The sequence below is a fragment of the Artibeus jamaicensis genome, unplaced genomic scaffold, assembly GCF_021234435.1.
Source record: "Artibeus jamaicensis isolate MK-2021 breed Jamaican fruit bat unplaced genomic scaffold, CSHL_Jam_final contig_465, whole genome shotgun sequence".
Taxonomy (NCBI): Eukaryota; Metazoa; Chordata; class Mammalia; order Chiroptera; family Phyllostomidae; genus Artibeus; species Artibeus jamaicensis.
This window is the reverse complement of record NW_026521843.1, coordinates 15164827-15185463: the sequence shown is the minus strand read 5'-3', so window position 1 is coordinate 15185463 and position 20637 is coordinate 15164827. Positions and strand designations below refer to the sequence as shown.

Here is a 20637-nt window from a genome sequence, read left to right as displayed (position 1 = left end):
GTGAAGCCGAGGTGCTTTGCGTTTTAGTCTGGTCTGTGTATGATGCTTTGTGTTGGTGCCTGTGTGGTTTCGAAAGTTCTTTATGTCTGACCCGCCCCTGATTTAGTGTTAGTTCCGCCGCCGTGGAGCCTGCCTGGGAATCTGCACAGAGAGAGTGAGAGAGCAGTGGCGTCAGCTAAAACCTACGTGGGGTTTACCTCACTTAGCCTGAGACATTTAAATAGTGATTTATTTAACATTAAGTAAATTGCATAATATTCTCAGACTTTATTGATATTAACGAATATTAACAAAAACAAAACCTCTTTTATAGTGATAGTTATTGTTATCCATTAATCATGATATTTCTTCCCATTGTGAAATACGTTTTTATTAAGCAGATTAGCCACACTGCTTTATGGCAGTTTTTTAGAGATGAAAATTTCTGAGTAGAAACCAAAATCATGAAATAAATGAAGATAAAATTGAACAGATGGAACAACAAAAAAGAAAACCAGAAAGTTTTCTATACTTTTCTTAGCAACATTAATTTACCTATCACTGCCCTGCAACCAAGTAAAACTCAAGCTCTGAAGGAGTAAGACTGTTTGATGGTACATGCAAAACATCTTATATTGAGCTAAGGAGAAATATTTGTCAAGATACTGTGGCGAGGGACTGTTAAGCAAGAGTCCATCAATATGCATACGATGAAATATGTATAATGAAACATTTCAACTAGTTAAGAGTCGTGTAGTTAGAATTTTAACTGAGTCATGGCCAAGGCTGTAGTCCAAGGATAATTGGAGATATTCTGAGATTAAAAATCCAGGCAGATATAGAAAATCCTTGGTAGGGCAAAGAGCCCACAGTAGGACACCTTTCATAGGACTTGCCTGATTTGGTTGGTAAATGTTGCCTCCTCCTCCTCCCGTCCACTGAAGCCTAATGTTAGAGAGGAGGAAGGTATTTCTAAACGACAGAAACTGGCAGCTCGGGAGGACCCTGGTAAAACAAAGAGTCTAACAGGCAATGGGCCAGTATGAGCCCAGAGGCCCTGCCTCATGTGTGGTTGGAAGGAAGCCACGAACAGGCCCAGGCCCAGCTGCCCCAGGTCAGAAGTCAGCAAACTGGGAGGGCCTTCGAGAAATTCCCTGGCCATGCTCCCTTCAAACGTTGAGACTGAAGCCCCTGGTATGAGCAGCCAGGTGCCAAGTCCCGAGGGGAGGTGGCGGGCGTTCTGTGAGAGCAGCGCCCGCAAAGACCGGCCCTCGGGCCAGGCCCAGCCCTCACCGCGCCAGGCAGTGCAAAAATCAAGAGTAAACAAATGCTTACAGCAATTTGACAGTTATTCTATAGCTGTAGAATATAATACTAATAAATTAGGCTTTGTATTTTGTATGAATGTTTTCATTGTTACTATATTTTACAAAATTATTAGTCTGCAAATAGATTGAAAATGAAAAAAAAAAAAACTAAGCCTTCACCACAGATAGTTTGAAAAGCAATGTATTAGAGTGCCCATCATGTTAACGACAAAGGTACCTTCTGTGTTTTTGTGTTAGATTACTCTGGGACGATCAACTAATCATGCATTCAGACCTTAATTTTCAAAGATCGGAAATTAGCCACCTGGCCTTTCCAAGGAAAATATAATGAAGTGAAATCTCTCCTTTCCTGGACCCTGCTGAAAAATGACTGGCTAAAACTCTTGATTGGGATGCTGGGCTATAAGTCCAAATAAATGACCCTAGCGACAAAAATAAAATGCCTCATATAGAAAGAATGGAAGCAATAATTGGGTTATCACAAACCCACCACCACTCTTAGATAAGCAGGCCCGACATGGTGATTGTAACATTAACTTTATATGTTAAAGGCTATTACTAAGATAAATACCCATTTATCGGGGATTTAAACAACCAGCAAGCTTCAACTGGAATTTTATGTATTTTTCTGTCCTGTTTTATGATAAAGCCACAAATGACAAGTTAAATTGTTAATATGAGGGATTTATTTAAAAAACTAACTGCCACCCTGTCTAGGTGGCTCAGTTGGTGGGAGCACCATCCAGGGCACCAAAGCATTGTGGGTTCGATTCCCAGTCAGGGCACTTAACCTGCATTTGCAGTTTTGATCCCCGGTCAGGGTGTATACAGGAGGTGGCCTATTGGTGTTTCTGTTTCACATCGATATTTCTCTCTGTCTCTCTCCCACTCCTTCTCTCTCTAAAATCAATAAAAACATATCCTAGGGTGAGGATTTTTGGGAAAGCAACTGCTGGGTTTCGTTACATGACATCGAATGCAGCTTAGCCTCCTAGCCCTGCTGTTCGTTGGACCCGCAGGCACTGGGAGTCACGGCGGCCTTGAATCACAGCATAGCTTCACTGTCAGTTGTATCTGCGTGTAATTCTAACTTTGAAAATCTGTAACCTGTCTTAATATACGTGATACCATCTCTAGCAGTATATTCAAGATATCTTATTCCAGATATCTTAAATATCTTACTCCATCTCGTAAGATATCTTGGTCCTCTGTGTTCTCTTTACCTCAAATATATGTTGATGGGTGGAATTACTAGATGTTTTCTGGCATTCAAGGATCCCAGCAGCCCATTCCTCAACCCTTTTGAAATTTAGATGCTTATATGATAGTGCTCACTGAAGTTACCCCCCCGGGGGCATTCTGGACTGTGGAAGCCACGGCCTGGCTCTCCCTGGGCGCAGAGACAGCCTTCCCCCAGGCTGGGTGGTGGAAGCACCTCAGGACCATTAGCTGGAGGAAACCCAGCCCTTTTGTTTCCCAGGATCCTCATTCACACCTCTCAACAGCTGCACTCTCCAGTACAGTACCCACTAGCTACATGTGGCTATTTAGATTTAAATGTAGTTCAAATTAAATTAAAAATTGAGTTCCTCAATCACACCGATACATTGTAAGTAGCACAGCAGAAATATAGAAAATGTCATCATTGCAGAAAGTTCCATTCAACAAACAGGACAACTCTGCAATACTCAGGATAGAGCTGAACCTGGGACTTCGCTAAGAGCATCAGGGGTTCCGTGAGTCACCTTAGTTCAAGTGTGAGTGGTTGTCTGCAGCTGCCGATGACTTGGATTCTTTCGCCTGGAGCAGGCACACACAGCTACCTCAGACGGCACCGTTTTCCCCGAATCTTTCTGCCCAGAAGTACCTACTTCACTGCTGCCACCGAACAAGCACTGGAGTGCCTTCAGGAGGGCTGTCTGAGGCAAAACCTTGGACAACACCTTCCTGCAGCCACGACTAGCACAGTGCGGGTGCCTGTAGTCGTGTGCTTTTATGAGTGATAAATAGGCCCAAGGAAGATGAACAGACAGGGAACTAAGATGACCATATACTCAGAAAACGCCTTTAATGCATAAGGCTTAAGAACAGATAAATGCATGCTAAGCTAGAGTCTCCAGTAAGCTTTTAGGAAGACTAGATTTAAGGAAGATTGTTTAGGCAAACAATATGAGATGATATTCAATTAAATGCTTAATTAGATAGTACCCATTATGAATACTGAAGGAGTTCTGAAAATAAAAATATTAACAAGGGGTAAATAGGAAAAGTAGGCCTTAAGCTGTTGCTTGAAAAACAGGTGAGGTTCAGTTAAGTGGAGGAGAGAGGAAAGGATTTCCACGTTCCCGTAAGTAAAGGCAAGGAGAGAGATAGGAATTTATGGTGCTCATATAGTGCTGCAGCACAGTCAGACTTAATGTTGAGCTGACAGTGCGGCCACTGAACACTCTGAAAAAACGCAGACCCATTGAGCGCGGGCCTGTGAACCACACAATTGTGGTTCGATTCCCAGTCAGGGCACATGTCTGGGTAGCAGGCCGGTTCCCTGCAGGCCAGTTCCCAGCAGAGGACACACCAAAGGCAACCATACATTGATGTTTCTCTCCCTCTCTCCTTCCCTTCCCCTCTAAAGGTAAATAAATAAAATCTTAAAACAAAAACAAAACATAGACCCAATGAATACTGCCAAATAAAAGCTTTAGAAGGATAGAGGCAAGAGAAGCAAGGGGAGCAAGACCGGGCCACATCAGAATGAGATTAGAGTCCCCAAGCACAGCCAAAGTCGTCTTTCAGGCTCGCAGAACCTTGAGCCCCACGTAGAACCCCAGTGGGCTGCTCGCCCCCACCAGCTTCTGTAGGTCGCACTTCTCCGGGCTCCCACTTAGTTGACTTACCAGCCTCACACCAGACAGGCCTTTGCTCTCCCTCTTCATTTCATCCACACAGACAAGCCTTTACAGGTACCCCCCCCCTGCAGCTTTAATCCTGCAACCAGTGGTCCTCTCGGGAGGGCATGTGCTGTAATCACCTGGGGGGCGTGCCTCGGTCCCACCCACAGAGGGTCCAGTTGAATCAGTCAGGGCTGTAGCCTGGGCCTCAGGTGTTTACAGGCTCCTCGGGAGACACTGGTGAGCAGCTGAGGTGGAGCCCTGTTGGCCGCCTGTCTGCCAGGGAGAACTCACACCAGTCCCACCCTGCAGCTCCACTCGGATGGAACAGTTTGCCATGAAATACAGCAACGAATTTTAATTAGCTCGATAATAGCAGAACTGAAATTAGATTCCAGGTTTTCTTCACTCCCATATGCAGCATTTTGCCTCATGGCCACAATACTTAAAGCTTTCGTATCAACTTGATCCCAGTGTGTGACCAGGAAAACAGGGAAGCCTCCAAAGATACCTGTGAAGGTTCCTTTATAATAGTCCTCAGCAGTCAAGGGCTTCCATTCACTGTGATTTTTCAAGACACTTGCACTCACTCTCAATGGCAAGCTATGAATGACAAGCTGTGAATGACAAGCTGTGAATGACAAGCTGTGAGGAGCAAAAGCATAGGTTCCTCTTCTCTGATATCTGGTTATCAATTTCCAATTATTGGGGAAGAGGCTTAAATTTGAGCCAGAAGTAAGCTAATGGGATTGGAAGGCGTTCACTTTTTGCACCATTTTTAAACATAAATCCAGAAGAAGAAACGAATATGTGAGAGGTGTTGAGGGGGGGTAAGTAGGGGAGATGGCATTCTTTTGGTATCATGTTGCACATGTCATCTGTGCGACTCGATAACGCAGAAAGAAAAAGGATCCTTTTAAGTAGGACTCAGATCCCCATTGCTTTCCGTCCACACTCCGATATGTGATTTAGATCTACTTAAAGCTTAAAAACGACTCCCTGGGCAGAGGTGCCCTCCCACTTGGCTATACTGTTCTGAAAGTAACCAGATACATATTACATTGAAAAGCATTAGTTTCACCAAAGCATTAAAGAGATGTTATGTTTTTGCTAGAATAATAACATTAATAGTCTCATTTTTTAAATAATTTAATGTGCCCACATGCTTGCTTCCATGATCAAACGCTCTTCTGTTTGAAAATTGGAAGCAACAGGAAAGATTGAAGCATCGGGGAGAACCGGGCGGGCATGAAAGTAGTTCATGAGGTTGAACGGCAGCTACAGGAGCCCCGCCCTCTCCCCCAGGAGAAGCAGTCTGATGGTGGTGGTGGTACCAAACCCTTACGTAACTCTTTACAGCTTTAAATGTATTTTCAAACATATTATTTTATCTGCACAGCTAACTAGCTGTGACTTTCCAGATAAGGACACTGAGGCCTAGAGAGAATTTAAGTGGCTCACTTGAAATCACACAGCTAGCGGGAAGGGGCCTCCACGACCCAAATGAACATATTGTCTTCCTGTTCTTTGGCTTTTCATCACTTCCTTTACCTTGTAATGTATCGCTACGACCTAGATGATGTAAAGGTAATGGAGCTAGGGTTGGTTTCTCTTAATCCTCACCAGTGTTGTCACTTTCCCATTATTTTTTAGTTACCAGATTTTATTTTTGATGAGGGAACATCTAAGAAGGCAAAAACAAAGTATTTCATCTCACATCTCACTTAGAGTTTAGAAGGCCAGCCAACAGACTTGCCAGGAAATCACTGTTACAATAAACCTGGAACCCTAACCATCGCCAGGGGTTATAGCCAATCAGGTGATGCCCTGATCAGGAAAAGGACAGGCAGCTACTGCAGCCTCTGAAATACAACTGTAGGAGCCTGCAAAATGCAGTTGCCCTGAGCATGAAATCCCTTCCCAGTTCTGCCTCAGATGCTCATGCTAGTCCACCTCCTATGTCTTACTCCCCTCCAGTGTTACCAGTTTCTTGAAGTTAAAGCTTCATGTTGTTAGGTTTCCTCCTTCCCTCCAACAGTTCTTCCTAATCCCTGCACAACTTAATGTTCATTACCACTGTTTATCACCTGCCCTTGATATTCACCAAAACAGATTTCACCTTTATAAAACCAATAGGAAAGGGAAGAGAAGTTCCTTTGCTCGAATTTGTATCACACCCCACGTGCCTGGGGATGGCCTTTTCTTAATCCCCAGACATTCTTATAATGATACTTTTCCTAACTGTGTTAACACCATGATTGTCCATGGGAGAAAGTTAAATAATGGACAAAAAAAAAAAAAAGAACAAACAAGTTGCTTCTCCTGTGAATCTTTAACCTAAGAAAAAGGAAGCTTTGGCTCTTACCTGCTAGATAAATGAATGGCCAGCCTTCCATGAATGAAATCTTTGGTAGAAGACCTCCTGCCACTGGGGAACTCTCCTTGCAGGCACACTTTGTAGTGGACACACTTCATTATAAAGACAGAGGTTTTGCTAAGAAGAAGTTATTATATATTGTTTGAGATTATTGCCTTCTCATCATTTGAGCCAGAAAAGGAGAATAGGCAAAAGTGTTCTTCGAGGAAGAAGGTATCAGAAGTGGCATTTAAATCGGGTCAGCAAATTTGGCTGTGGAGCAAATCTTGCCCACTGAATATTTTTGTAAATAAAGTTTTATTGGAACACAGCCACATCCATTTGTTGACATATTTTCTTTGGCTGCTTTCACACTACAATGATGCACATGAATTGTTGCAAAAGAGACAATATGGCCCATAAAGTCTAAAATATTACCTATTTGGTCCTTTACAAAAAAAAAAAAACAAAAAAACCTGACCCCTGATCTAGAGAGTCTAAAAACTCACTGGCACATTTTATGGTCACTCATTGAGGATTTCAACCTGAGTAAAGGTCTAGGTTTCTTTCTGTTGCTATGTCCAGAAAGGAAGTCTTCCGTGGAAGAGCAGAACACACCAGCAGCAGCCAAGAGCTGGATGGAGACACAGACCATTGACAGAGCGCTCAGTGCAGGACAGAAAAGTAGGAACAGGAATGATTCCAGCAGAGTGACATTCTGGCAAAGACAAAACAAAAGAGACAGTGAAAAGATCAGTAGCTGCCAGGGGCTAGACAGCAGACAGTGATGAACAGGCAAAGCACAGAGGACTTTTAGGGCAGCAAAACGATATTGTATGATAATATAACCACAGATACATATCTGTACATTTGTCAAAACCCATAGAGTGTACACCACCCAAGTGAACCCTAATGTAAACTATGGAGTTTGGGGAGTGTGTTTGATGTGTCAGCTTAGGTTCATTGATTCTAACAACTCCACCACCCTAATCATGTTGCCTATGAATGAAGAGGAATGCACGTTTAAAGGGAAAACTGAAGTATCATTACCAGAATGCATTCAAGGATGCAAAAACCACAGAATGCCACTATACGAGGTCAACTAGGGCTTTTTAAAATTGATTTGAAAGACAGAGAGAAGAAAAATATCAATTTCTTGTTCCACTTATACACTCATTGGTTGATTCTTGTATGTGCCCTGACCGGATACCAAACCTGCAACCTTGGTGCATCGGGAGGAGGCTCTAACCAACTGAGCCCTCATCCAGGGCTAGCAAGGGCTTTATATTCCCTCCTCTTTGTGCTGCTCCATGTCAGAGTCGGGGGGGAGATAAGATTCTGAAACATCAGGCAAGGCATTACAAAGATGCCGTCATTTATAGTAAAGTACGAACAACTGAGGTTCTGCGTAGGTTTGAGGACTAGATGGTGGACAGCTCTGTCTCACAGAAATTTTCACATGAACAGATCGAAATGAGAGTGAACCTGTAGAACTGGTGCGAATCATTAAATGCTTCACATTTAGGCAGGATATAAGTAGAACATTAGTATGTAACAAGTCTTGGGCTGAAATCAAGTCTTTCAACTTGCATTAAGAAGATTAATTAGTGTTTATAAAGTACTGTGCAGATATGCCCTTTCCAAATGCTAAGTATTCTAAAAACTACATTGTAGCATTTTCCTAAATGTAAAAGATCTAACGTTCATCATTTCTTTGGTACAGGTTGGCAAAGATTCTTTTGGCAACAATTATATAGAAAACTTAAAACAGAATGATATTTCTACAGGTAAAACTTTCTTTTAAAGTTGGTTTTTATAACTTTCTTCTGTGATCTGATTACAAGAAAAGTTGAATATAAAATAGAATTATTAGAGCTTCTCTTGCTGACCGGGGAATTTTTATGAGCAGCTTTACGTAGCCGTGCTTAAGTAGCCATGGCTAATTCCCTCGTGTACACTCCGTCGGGTGGGAATAAAGCAACAGGAGGTTACAAACCTCCATCTCACGGAAATGTTTCAGACGCAAGTAACAGGAGAAAATAGGTGCTCCATTCGCAAAAGATATCTTAAGAAAAGCCACTGAGTGGCATGGCTGGAAATTATTTTAGGAACCATTGAGGCTGATACTATTTCCCAAAAAAAGAAAACCGAAGGCCAGAGAGGTTCTGCGATTGTCCAGGAGCACGTGGCTAGTTGGAGCCCCAGCTGAGACTAGAAGGCAGCTGTTGGCTCCAGCTCAAGGCTCTCGCTGCTGCCAAAGGCTGCCTGATCAGCATTACCGTGTACATGCCGGGCTCTGATTCTCGATGAGATACAAAGCTTATGAGAGGGAAGAAAAACAAACACGTTGATTTTATAGGTTTGACCTTTCGTCTTTAATCTCAGTCAGTCATTTCTTTCCCTGGAGAAATATGGTAGTGTAGAAAATGCGTATGTGTACAACTATGAATAAGAGGCAGGGATTGGTAGTGGGGGTGGTTTGCTGGGTTGTTACTCATGCAGAGAAAAGGTGCAACTAAGTGTAAAGACTTTTATTTTCCTCATTGTATAGGGGATGAGTATAAATTAGCACTAATTACTTATTTCTTTTTTTACCATTCCAGATGGTTAAAGGTTAAAAAAGTTTTCTAAGGATTAGTGATGCATTGAAATTGTTAAAATAAATTATCCATGCCAGGCTGTGTATATGTGATTTTAATTTTTTCTTTTAGAATTTACGTATCAGACTGAAGATGCTGCTACAGGAACTGCTTCAATAATTGTCAATAAAGAAGGTGTGTGTTTTGCCTTTGGAATTATCATTTGATAAAACAGTTCATTTCCAGAACCAGAGCTGAAGCATCAGTTTTTATCCTGATCTTACAGATCTCTTACAACACCCACGAGGCCTACGGCATGGCTTCCCAACCTAAATATAAATGTTCCCCTTCGTTTACACATCCCAGGTTGACCAGATATAAAAGTGTCCGTCCAAAACATATGAAGCCTTATAGTTGCCTCAGAATAACTTTTATATCCTATAAAGTACATTACCCTTCATGTGAACTCAGAACTGATATTTATCTCTAGAAGCAGCTTACATCTGTCATTTCAGTTACACGAGGGAAATAAATGTAAATAGATAGGTGCAAAAGAAGGTTGATGGATTGTATTTATAGAATATTTACTGAGCAAATGGCAGCAACTAATTACTTCTGACTTATCGTTAGTGTTCAATTTTGTCTGCTCTTTAACCAGCAATCAAATCTCAGAGGTCTGTGTATACAGCTATGTCTGTCACTAGGCCTTGCAGTAGCCAAACATTTGTCTTTGAAAAAGTAACTTCCCTTTACCCTCACATCAAGTTTTCATCATTTCTACCAACTATTTTAAGTAGAAAACACCTCTGTCAGATTTTCCAGATCAGAATTTGAAGGCCTAATATTCAGAAGGGCCAAGCCCCTGTGGGGGCACTTGGAACACAGAACCTAGTACGTGACAGGTAGTCGGCGTGCACTGTGTTACATTAGGGTTTGTCACAACATGTCTTCAATTTATAATGCAGCTTCACAAGGTCTTTTCTCACAGGAGACATGACCCTTTTACCATCAGTGATCCCCAACTTGCAATAACAAAAAGAAAAAAATCATGTTCCACATAACAACAGATTAATGTTCTTATTCTAACAATAGTCTGTATTCACTACTTTAAGCTACCTCACAGCTCATTCCCTGCCTTAAACCTCTTTTTTGTGTTCTAGTGATATCTTCATGTTCTGTTTCTTCCTTATCTGTGAACAAAATACTGCATTTTCATGCAAAGATATAATTTAATACTGCATATGGAGTGCCTGGTGTGGTAGATATGTCTGGTGTAGAGTGTATGGTAATGCCCTCGAGAGTACAGATTGTAGTAGAAGAGCTAATCCAAATGCCCAGAGGTGACAGTCAGCTCCTTTAAATGAGTAGCACAGTAAAGTAAGGAGGTCAGTTCTGACAAGTTTAGTTGAGGCATGAGTGAGCTAGCCACATGGCAGTGTCCACCGTACGGCTGTGTCTTCAGTTTGTTTCTCATCGGCCAAGGCCAGGCCAGAAATGTAGACTCAGAGGTCAGCGACGCAGAAGCAGCAGCTGACTCTAGCAGAGGGAGTGAGGTCACTAGGGAGAAAAGGAAGTAGGTATGCTGTCTTTCAGCGTGTGAGTACTTGGAATTTTTCCAGGACCAAGATTGGGTTTGTGCTGAACCATCCCTGCTTTGTTAAGTCCTCCTTGTGGCCAACAAACACATCTGTGGTAAGATGAGAGGCTCGCATGTGTTCTGCGTTCAGAGGTGACTTTAGGTCATGTGTATACAAGAGCAGCACGAGCAGCCTGTGGCACCAAAATGCTGCTGCAATTTGTCCCCTTAGGTCAGTGCTGTCCACTAGAAACATAATGCAAGCCGTGTACACAGTTTTAAATTTCCCATTAGCCACATTCAGAAAAAGTAAACAGAAACAGGTAAAATTCATCTTGTATATTCCCTTAACCCGGTAAATCCAAAATATCATCCTTTCCACATGCAATCAAAAAAGTCCTTAAAAATTAATGAGGTGGTTTACCTTTTCTTTGTACTCAGCCCTTGAATCTGCTGCGTAGTGTACAATGAGAGCCACCCCACTTTGGACCGACATGTTCCAGGTGCGCCATAGGCGTGTGTGGCTCGTGCTCATGACTATCATGTTGGACAGCACAGCTCTGGAGAGTTCACCTGGCAGGTCAAATGTACCACCACCCCTCCCGCATTTCAATGAGGTTATAGAGAATGAGTCCAGGTGATGGGTATACAGGGCAGGGCAAAAGGAGTTTTATAGTTGTTTGTATGGAAAGTACAGTAACTTGTAAATAACAGTACAAGTGGATGGCCTCAACTGTAGACCTACTTTTGCCCCACACTGTACAAGATTCCGTAGTCCTGCCTCTGTTCAGTCTGGTGCCGTCTAGGCCACATGTCCTCTCTACCTTCAGTTATTTAGTACAAGTTTTCATCTGCTAGATGTTATAAAATGTGTTTGGATTTATGAAATCACTCTACAGCATACGCTAGGGTACACCTTGAACTGACTGCATGCTAGAGAGGATTAGTTTTAATGTTAGGCAACTTTAGCCCTGTTTATACTCATCGTTATGACATCTGTCATTTAGGATTAAGAACCTTTACCACATACGTTGTACCAGCCATTTCCCATAAAAGAAAATTCAAAAATATGTTATATATCCTTTCTCAGCTGACACCCTTTATATATAAGAATATTGGGGAAATCATTTTTAGATTTTGTCCAAAATAATTAGAATAATATGAATCTTACAGAGATACTGTAAAAGAAGCTACCTTAGGAATATGAATTTTAACCCAAATGGCCTGGAAATGTTAAAATTAATACAACACATGTCATGACTTTGTAAGAGTGGCTGTAACATTGCAGAATATCACTGTTTGGCTTTGCTTGGTTTCAATATAATACATAGAAATCCTTTATAGGCCAGAATATCATCGTGATTGTGGCTGGAGCAAATCTACTTCTGAATTCTGAAGACCTGCGGGAAGCAGCCGGCACCATCAGCAGAGCCAGGGTGGTGATCTGCCAGCTGGAAGTAACCCCGGCAACGTCTCTGGAAGCCCTGACGATGGCCCGCAGCAGCGGAGGTAGTGATCTTACACACTCGTCATTCTTTCTATCAGAGCTTTTATCTCTGTCTTAGAGTTAACCTTTAGCAATACTTTTCTGTAGGAAAATATTCTTCTTCCATCCGTCTTCCAGTTCTTATAATGTTAGAAAACCTAATGAATAGGGTAAAAATAACATGAGCAGCAGTTCCGACATCCCACAATATAAATCTTCAGTCTAGTTTGCAGAAACAATACCGTAGTAACTAGAACCTCCGAAGCAGCCCTTGTCCAAGCTGCACCCCAGGTGGTGCAAGAATTTCTGTTCCGAGAAGCAGAGTTAAGCCGTATGTCAGGTATAATCCCTGTCCAGGTACATCCTGATAAACAGCTCTACAAATGAAAGATTAGTTCTTCCTTCTTTTATAAAACTTTACCTTATTTTCTATAAACAACAAAAGATTATTTGTATGTAGTATTTTCTGTGTAGTCAAGATCCTTTAAGCAGCTCTTTTGTGTTGTTTGGCTTTTGATTTTGGAAATTTTTTAACATGCAAAAGCAGGCAGAATTGCAAACTGAAACCCATCACCAGCTCCAGCATTATCAACCCTTGGCTAATCTTGCTTCATCTGTTGTCCCACCGGACCCCTCTCTCACCCCCAGCAAATGACAGACTTTGAAAATTCCACATAGTTTCTTTCTGTCGCTTTTTCCTTATGGACCAGTGGAGAGAGCCTCTTGTGAATTAGAAGCCCATTTCTGATCCTTGTTAGCTTTGTGGCCTTTGCAGAACTACCTGACTTTTCTGTCTTCTGTATATGCATCTGTTAAATGCATATACTCCCCTACAGAATTGTTCTAAGAATGGAATAAAATGAAATATGATGCCAAGCTAATGTAGTAAGTTTCAGTAAATTCCAATTTTCTTCTCTCTTTAAATTAAAATTTGGATAATATCCTGATCAGCACCATCTGGCCAAAAAAAATAAAAATAAAAACTAGCCACTCTAAGACAATGGCTTCTTCTTGTAATAGTTCTATGATTTATATTAAGAAGAACTTATAGAGAAAACTACATTGCTTTTTCTGATAAAACTTTCTCATCGAGATACAATAAAAAAAGAACTGTGTGTGTGTGTGTTCATATAAGTGATTTCTCCCAAAGTGTGTAGTGTCCTACATATCAATAAATTGAAAATAAGTTACTGATATGATTTTCTGGAGACTTTTTAAATGTATGTCCTGATTTAACAAATTTTCCTTGTGGCAAAACAAGAGGCCGTGACAAATTCTCACTGACATTTAATGTGTTTCTAATGGACTCGAAGCTGTCAGAAAGGATTCTAACCTAAACCCATTTGGTTACATTGTCTCCAAGCGTCACAGACAGAGGCTGGTGCTCAGTAAGCGCGCACTCTCTGCGCCACACTCATCTCTCTTGGCTGATGTGCGCGCACGTGCCGCTTCATCAGGCTCCTGTCGTTCCTGGTTAAGATCAGAGCATACTCTCACGTAACTTCTCTTTTTTTCCTGCTACCCCTCCTTCTCAGAGATCACTGCTTCCTCTGTCCTAGTCTAGTTTCCTGTTTCCTACCCAGCTTGTGGAGGAGAGAAAGGTACAGCAACCACGGCTGAGGAGCCAAACTTCCACAGGTGAGGCTAGAGTTACCCAGACGGGCAGGCAGCCTGACCTGGGTGGGGCTCAGAAGTGCTTTCTCCATCACCTGCTAGGCAGTTGCTCCAGTTGAGAGGCTAGAGGACCAGGGGCCCCAGATGGGGGTTTAGGTGATGGTGGGCCAAACACCGCTTAGCCTCCTTCACATTTCTATGAAGAGCTGGCGTGCCTAAGTATTAATTCTGCAGTATCTTACACAATCATACTGGAAGTGGCAATACCTTGCATTTGTATGTACGTTACAGTTTATAAACACTTTCATGTATATTTGATCCCTCAGAAAAACAGTATGGCAAAGATATGACAGGTGTTACGGTCACACCTGAGTTCTCCAATGACTCCCATCTTAAACAACTTGGTTCTCAGCCAGGTTGTTCACAGAAAAAAGTCTCAGTTGTTGAACAAAACTTCAGTTCTCTACCCAACAACCTTTTCATGTCGATACCTATATTTCTAATGGGAAGAAATGGTTCAGTTTTAGAACAAGTCACTTCTCAACCATCTTCTGGAACAAATGAAGTTTGAGAACCGAGGAACCCCTATATTTCCCCAGACTGCAGACTGAGACTCGGAGAGGTTCAGTAATTGGCTCAACCGAGGTGATACTTTTAGTCAGTGTGGAAACCAGGACTTCAGGCTCCAAGCCCCACGCTCTGTGTCCTAGACCACACTTTAAATTAAGAAACTTTAAAATCCCTGTGATTTCTAGTAACTGAGCCTTTATGAAGACTCTCTCTCGAAAAGTAAAATCCGTGAACTCTAACATTGTCTAATGTGTGGCCTAAGCTTTGAGTGTCTTGCCGCTCAAGACACAGAGATGGGACCCCAGAGCGTTTTCAGCTATACGTCCCCCAACTATCACTGTTATATACACACACACAAGCGCACACACAAACACACATATGCACATGCCCCTCTGTCCAGAACTCAGCTGGTCCCTGTTGGGTAGTGAACAGCCAAGCGCAGCTGAAATTCTATACCAAGAGCGGGGCTTGTGTGTATGAATGTAGTGCATCTCCATTCTTACATGCGACCATACAATGGAAGGAGCCCCGGTTTGGGAGTCAGGAAGCTTGGCTTTGGATTGAGAATCAATCAGTTAGCAAATGGGGACATGAGGCAAGTCGGTCAGTTCTGTGTTCTGGGAAATGAGAATTGGACTCAGAGCTCTCACCATTGTTTACTGTGACGTTGTATGAATGGAATGATCACAGGGCATAGCAGACAAAGCGTAAAGATCTGTTGTGAGCACTGAACATCCCTCCCATTGCCCCACAAGTCTGCATATATGCTAATCACATTACTCCGTTACAAGAAAGATGGTGAAACCATCATCCTCACCACTGTCTGTGGGTTTCTTGCCACAGCTCGCCTATCTGCACTGCTTAACTAAGAATGGAATTTGAATTAAACACACTGTATAACTAGCTCACATATCAGTCATTAAAATACACAGGAACGTCCATCTTTGTATATATTGTCTTGGGATTCTCTTACCAAGTCTTTACCAAAACAAAAGCAGTAATTTTAAGGAGACAGCACCGCACCATCAAAAAGGAATTGTCAGTCCTCCAGAGTCCCCGTCCTCTCCAGGTCGTGGTGCTGCAAGGCAGAGCTGGTGCTGCAGCTGCTCGTGATGAAATTATGTGTGTTGGTTCTGGTCTTTATATCCATTTCAAAGCAAATGAAACATTACAGGAACAATTATAAATCATTGAGATTTGTAGAATTGCCAAGATTAAATTCTAGGTAGGACATGGAGTATCTTTTAATGCCACTTCAGGCCTTTTCCATTTGCCGAACAGAACTTCTTGGCTGGCTACCTGGACTTTCACAATAACACTGTCTAGCACGTAACCCAAACTTTGAGTGTTTTTTTTCTGTTAAAGTCACAGAGAAGAACCCATAGAGTAGGAGGCGACCAAACCAACCTTGAGCGTACTCCAGCCTCTCCATAGTTGCTCTGCTTAGGGTGATTTCTTCCCCATTTCTCTGAGCTAGTTCTGGGGGCTTTCTTAACTGTGCAGCTGCTGCCTTCCAAGATAACATTCAGAGCTTCTGCCTCGTGTTGCTGACTTTGCACCTACACAACTGCCCCCCAGGCCTCACTAGTGCTTCACCGACGTTACTGTGCCAGCCATTGACATGCTGTTGGGACAACCAGGATTTTGGTCCATCTTGCATTGTAATGAGCAATAATTACTGTTGGGTGCTGTCAGTCACCTCTACAGCCCCAAGGTGCTCCATCATACATCCTGTACTCTCTCTTCTGCATGGTTCCAGGATAGCATCCTTTTTTCCATGTTGTCTATTAAAACTTTGTATTCGTCTTTGATTGTCTGCATTTACTACTACTTCTTCATGTTTTTTCATCATGGTGAAGTATATATTCTTACTTATGGTAGCATGAGCCAAAGAGAGACCTTTCTTTAAGGCATTTTCACTTTTTCCCTAAATTTAGTTACCAGTCAGACCCTAAGCACATATGGACAGTTACTATCGGTAAGAATGCTTTCCCCCAGGTAAAATACAAGCAAGTAAGATTGGATTGATTTTTATATAATACTTATGGCCAAATTAAATTGCAGAATTCCTAACTCCAGCAATTATTGCTTAAAGCCAACATAATTGTTTTTTTTTAAGAGTTTATTTATTTTTATAGAGAGGGGAAGGGAAGGAAGAGAGGGAGAGAACCATCCGTGTGTGGTTGCCTCTCACATGCCCCCTGCTGGGGACCTGGCCCGCAACCCATGCATGTGCCCTGAATGGGAATTGAACCATGACTCTTTGGTTCTCAGGCCAGCACTCAATCCACTGAGCCACACCAGCCAGGGCTGTCTTTTTTTTTAGTTTGTTTTTATTATGGAAAAATAAGTATATATAGATGTATAGAGAATAGTACAGTAAATCCGTATCTACTGTCATTTAGCTTCAACAGTTATCAACATATGACTTATCTTGCTTCATCTATATCCTCACTCTCCACCCCTCACTGCAACTTTGGACTATTTTGAAGCAAAACAGACATCGTATTATTTCATTCACAGTGTACTTATTTTTTATGTAAATATGTTTTGAGAATGATGTCTTTGCATGGTGTACAGCAAGTAATCTGGCCAGATTTTTTTCCCATTAGCCTTTTGTAATTAATCACAAGTTTAATTACTAGTTTAATGAGTAACCTCTCAAGACTTGTTTCTCTTCTATATAAGTGTATGAATATCAATACAAATATATCGGGTTGGCCAAAAAGTCTGTATGTTTTTTTCTGTAAAATAAAAGACGCACTTTTCATTTTCACCAATAGCTTTATTGATTTGGATATTTTGAGTATGTCAGCTATCTCCTGCGTTCTCAATTAATGTCTTGATTTGCTCACTGTCAACATCAACTGGTCTACCAACTGTCCAGCAAGAAATCTCTAGCACAAAACTTCACAAACCACTTTGGACACGTTTGATCGGTCACAGCACCTTCTCTGTACACTCCACAAATCTTTTTTTGAGTTTCAGTTGCGTTTTTCCCTTTTTTGAAATAATACAGCATAACATGCTGGGAAAATGTTGTGTATTTTCTTCCATCTTCAATATTTTTATTTTAATTGTTGTTCAAGTACAGTTTTCTGTCTTTTACTCCCATCCCAGCCCACCTCCCCCCAGTGCTCCCCACCTCCCTCCCATTTCCACCCCCCTTAGATTTTGTCCATGTGTCCTTTATACTAGTTCCTGTAAACCCTTTCCCTTTTCCCCTGAAATTCCCTCCCCTCTCCCCTCTGATCACTGTCAGCCTGTTCTCTATTTCAGTGTATTTGGTTATATTTTGCTTGCTTGTTTGTTTTGTTGTTTAGGTTCCTGTTAAAGGTGAGATCATATGGTATCTGTCTTTTACCGCCTGGCTTATTTCACTCAGCATAATGCTTTCCAGTTCCATCCATGCTGTTGCAAAGGGTAGGAGCTCCTTTCTTTCTGCTGCATAGAATTCCATTGTGTAAATGTACCATAGGTTTTGGATCCATTCATTTACTGATGGGCATCTAGGTTGCTTCCAGCACTTGGCTTTTGTAAATTGTGCTGCTATGAACATTGGGGTGCATAGGTTCTTTTGGATTGGTGTTTCAGGGTTCTTAGGATATAATCCTAGCAGTGGTCAAAAGGCAGATCCATTTTTAGTTTTCTTAGAAAATTCCGTACTGTTTTCTGTAGTGGTTGTACCAGTCTGCAATCCCACCGACAGTGAACTAGGGTCCCCTTTTCTCCCTACTTGTTGTTTGTTGCTTTGTTTATGATGGCCAGTGTAAAGTGGTATCTCATTGTGGTTTTTCACAGACATAGAACAAACACTTCAAAAATATATATGAAACCATAAATAACCCCAAATAGCAGCTGCAATTTTGAGAAAGAAGAACAAAGTAGGAGGAATCACAATACCTGATACCAAACTGCATTGCAAGGCCACTGTAATCAAAACAGCCTGGTTCTGGCATAAAAACAGCCACATAGACCAATGGAACAGAACAGAGAGCCCAGAAATAAACCCAAGTCTCTATAATCAACTAATATTCAACAAAGGGGGGGCAGCAACATAAAACGGAGTATAAATAGCCCCTTCAACAAATTGTGTTGGGAAAACTGGACAGCTATGTGCAAAAAAATGAAACTCAAGCATCAACTTATACCATACACCAAAATAAATTCAAGATGGATAAAAGACTTAAATATAAGTTGTGACAGCATTGAAGTCCTAGAGGAGAACATTGGTCAGATATTTCATGAAGCAGCATTTTTACTGATATGTCCCCTAGAGCAAGGGACATAAAGGAAAGAAAAACAAATGGGACCTCACCAAAATAAAAAGCTTCTGCACGGCTAAAGAAAACAGTATTGAAATAAAAAGAACCAACTGTATGGGAAAACATATTTGCCAATGATACTTCAGACAAGGGTTTAATCTCCAAAATATATAAAGAACTTATATGACTCCACTCTAAGAAGACAAGCAAACCAATTAAAAAGTGGGCAAAGGACTTGAACAGACACTTCTCCATGGAGAACCTACAGAGGATCCAGAGACACATGAAAAGATGCTCAACATCACTAGCTATCAGGGAGATGCAAATTAAATCCATCTTCAATATTAACATGACTACACAAAAATTCCCCAGTTCTTATCATTTTTTAATGCATGCCGATATGACAGGTGTCACAGTACAATCTAACAAAATTGTTTTGAATGAAGTTAAAGACTACTAAGCACTTGTAGATCCATCGTACAAAAAAAGTTTTTGGCCAACCCAATAGTTAAGTTTTATTTGTTTTGTTTTAAAAAGGGAGGGTATCATACTCTACAGATTTTATTACAAAACTGCCTTCTTCATGTATAAGTAAACTATAGAAATCCTTCTGTGACAAATCAGAGATCTGCTTCATTCATTGTCATAGCAGCAGAGTGTTCCATTGGGTGTGTCATAATTTCTTTAACCAATCCTCTCTGCTTGATGCATGGGTTTCCTTTTGTTTTCATTTTTGTTACAAAAGAGCTGAATGAACATCACTGTACCACATCTTTGGATGCCTGCGTATTTCTGTAGGTTGCCAGATCAGGGATCTTTTGAGACAGAATGGAACTTCATAAGAATGACCCTGTCCTGTTGTTCCATACCGGTAGCTTGCTGTAACCTGTGCCCAAATGCTGCTCAGTGCAAATTTGAGAGTCATGTAGGTGAACACTGGTGTCTCAATTTAATGCTTAAGGAAAATAGAAGGCGAAAGTTTTGTTCTGAAAACCTAAAAAGTAAATGGGTGTGTTAGAGTGCTGGACATCTCTAAGAACTTGCAGAAAGCAGGAAAGCCCATGAGAGAGATTGTTGCTAGGCTACAAACACCAACAGATGGCAGGAGAGATGGGTGGACAGGTGGGGGTGTCCAGCTCTGTGTAAAGGACAATATAACAGTAATAATTCCATATATTTGTACAACACTTTACAGTGTACATGGGACTTGTACATCCATTTCTAATTTAAGCTACACAATAACCCCATGCAAAAATAGGAGCAGCCAAAAATAGACCATAGAACTTCCACTGGTGGACATTCTGGACTCTAAAATAGTGGAAATGTGGGAATAGAAATATCCGGTAAACCACTGGACAAGATCCAGTGACTGAACCAAAATGTAAAGATCAAAGGTACAGAAGCAGAATTTGCGGGCAGTTTCCTTTAGCCACGTACTGTAAGCATCTCCCCAAGAACGTGGAATGGATCGGTGCCAGGGGAGCTATGGAAGAACCGCTTGGAGAACTTGTCAATGTTCATATCCCCCAACCTTACCCCAAGAGATGCTAATTCGGTGGGTTTGAGGTGGAGCCCGAAGTCATGCATTTTATTAAGCTCTCCTAGTGAAGCTGATGTGCAGCCAAGTTTGGGAACCACTGTTCTGGAAGAGTCTCTGAGGATTTTACTCTATGGATCTGGTAAATTGGGGTTACTAAACCCATATATCTGTGGACCTGGTAGAGGAAGAGAATACCCACCAACCTAGCTGGGCGCACTGGCACATAAGTATGTGTTTTGACAAGGGGGAACTTTCTTTGAATATAATTTCTAAAGGCATTCAAAAAATACTTACAAAGTCTCACACCAAAGGCTGTTTTAAAATATTATGAATTGGGGGATTGGGGGCTTGTGTTGCTGTGAACGGAGTCCTGGCCTAGAGAGGCAACTATTTTAGAGACGGTTCAAACCCTGGACTTAAGGCTGAAGGATCCCTCGTAGGCATCCGGGTTACCCA

General features: G+C 41.6%; 1 protein-coding gene across 3 annotated transcripts in view; it reads left to right on the top strand.

Annotated features, from left to right (window-relative positions):
* RBKS (ribokinase) overlaps positions 1-20637 on the top strand; it is an 88053-nt gene that overhangs the window by 24945 nt on the left and 42471 nt on the right. For all 3 annotated transcript variants that reach the window (XM_037146622.2, XM_037146621.2, XM_053666965.1), the window contains exons 3-5: positions 8275-8338; positions 9263-9325; positions 12051-12215. In XM_037146622.2, coding sequence (XP_037002517.2) covers positions 8275-8338; positions 9263-9325; positions 12051-12215 — 292 coding nt within the window. The remainder of the gene's footprint in view (positions 1-8274; positions 8339-9262; positions 9326-12050; positions 12216-20637) is intronic.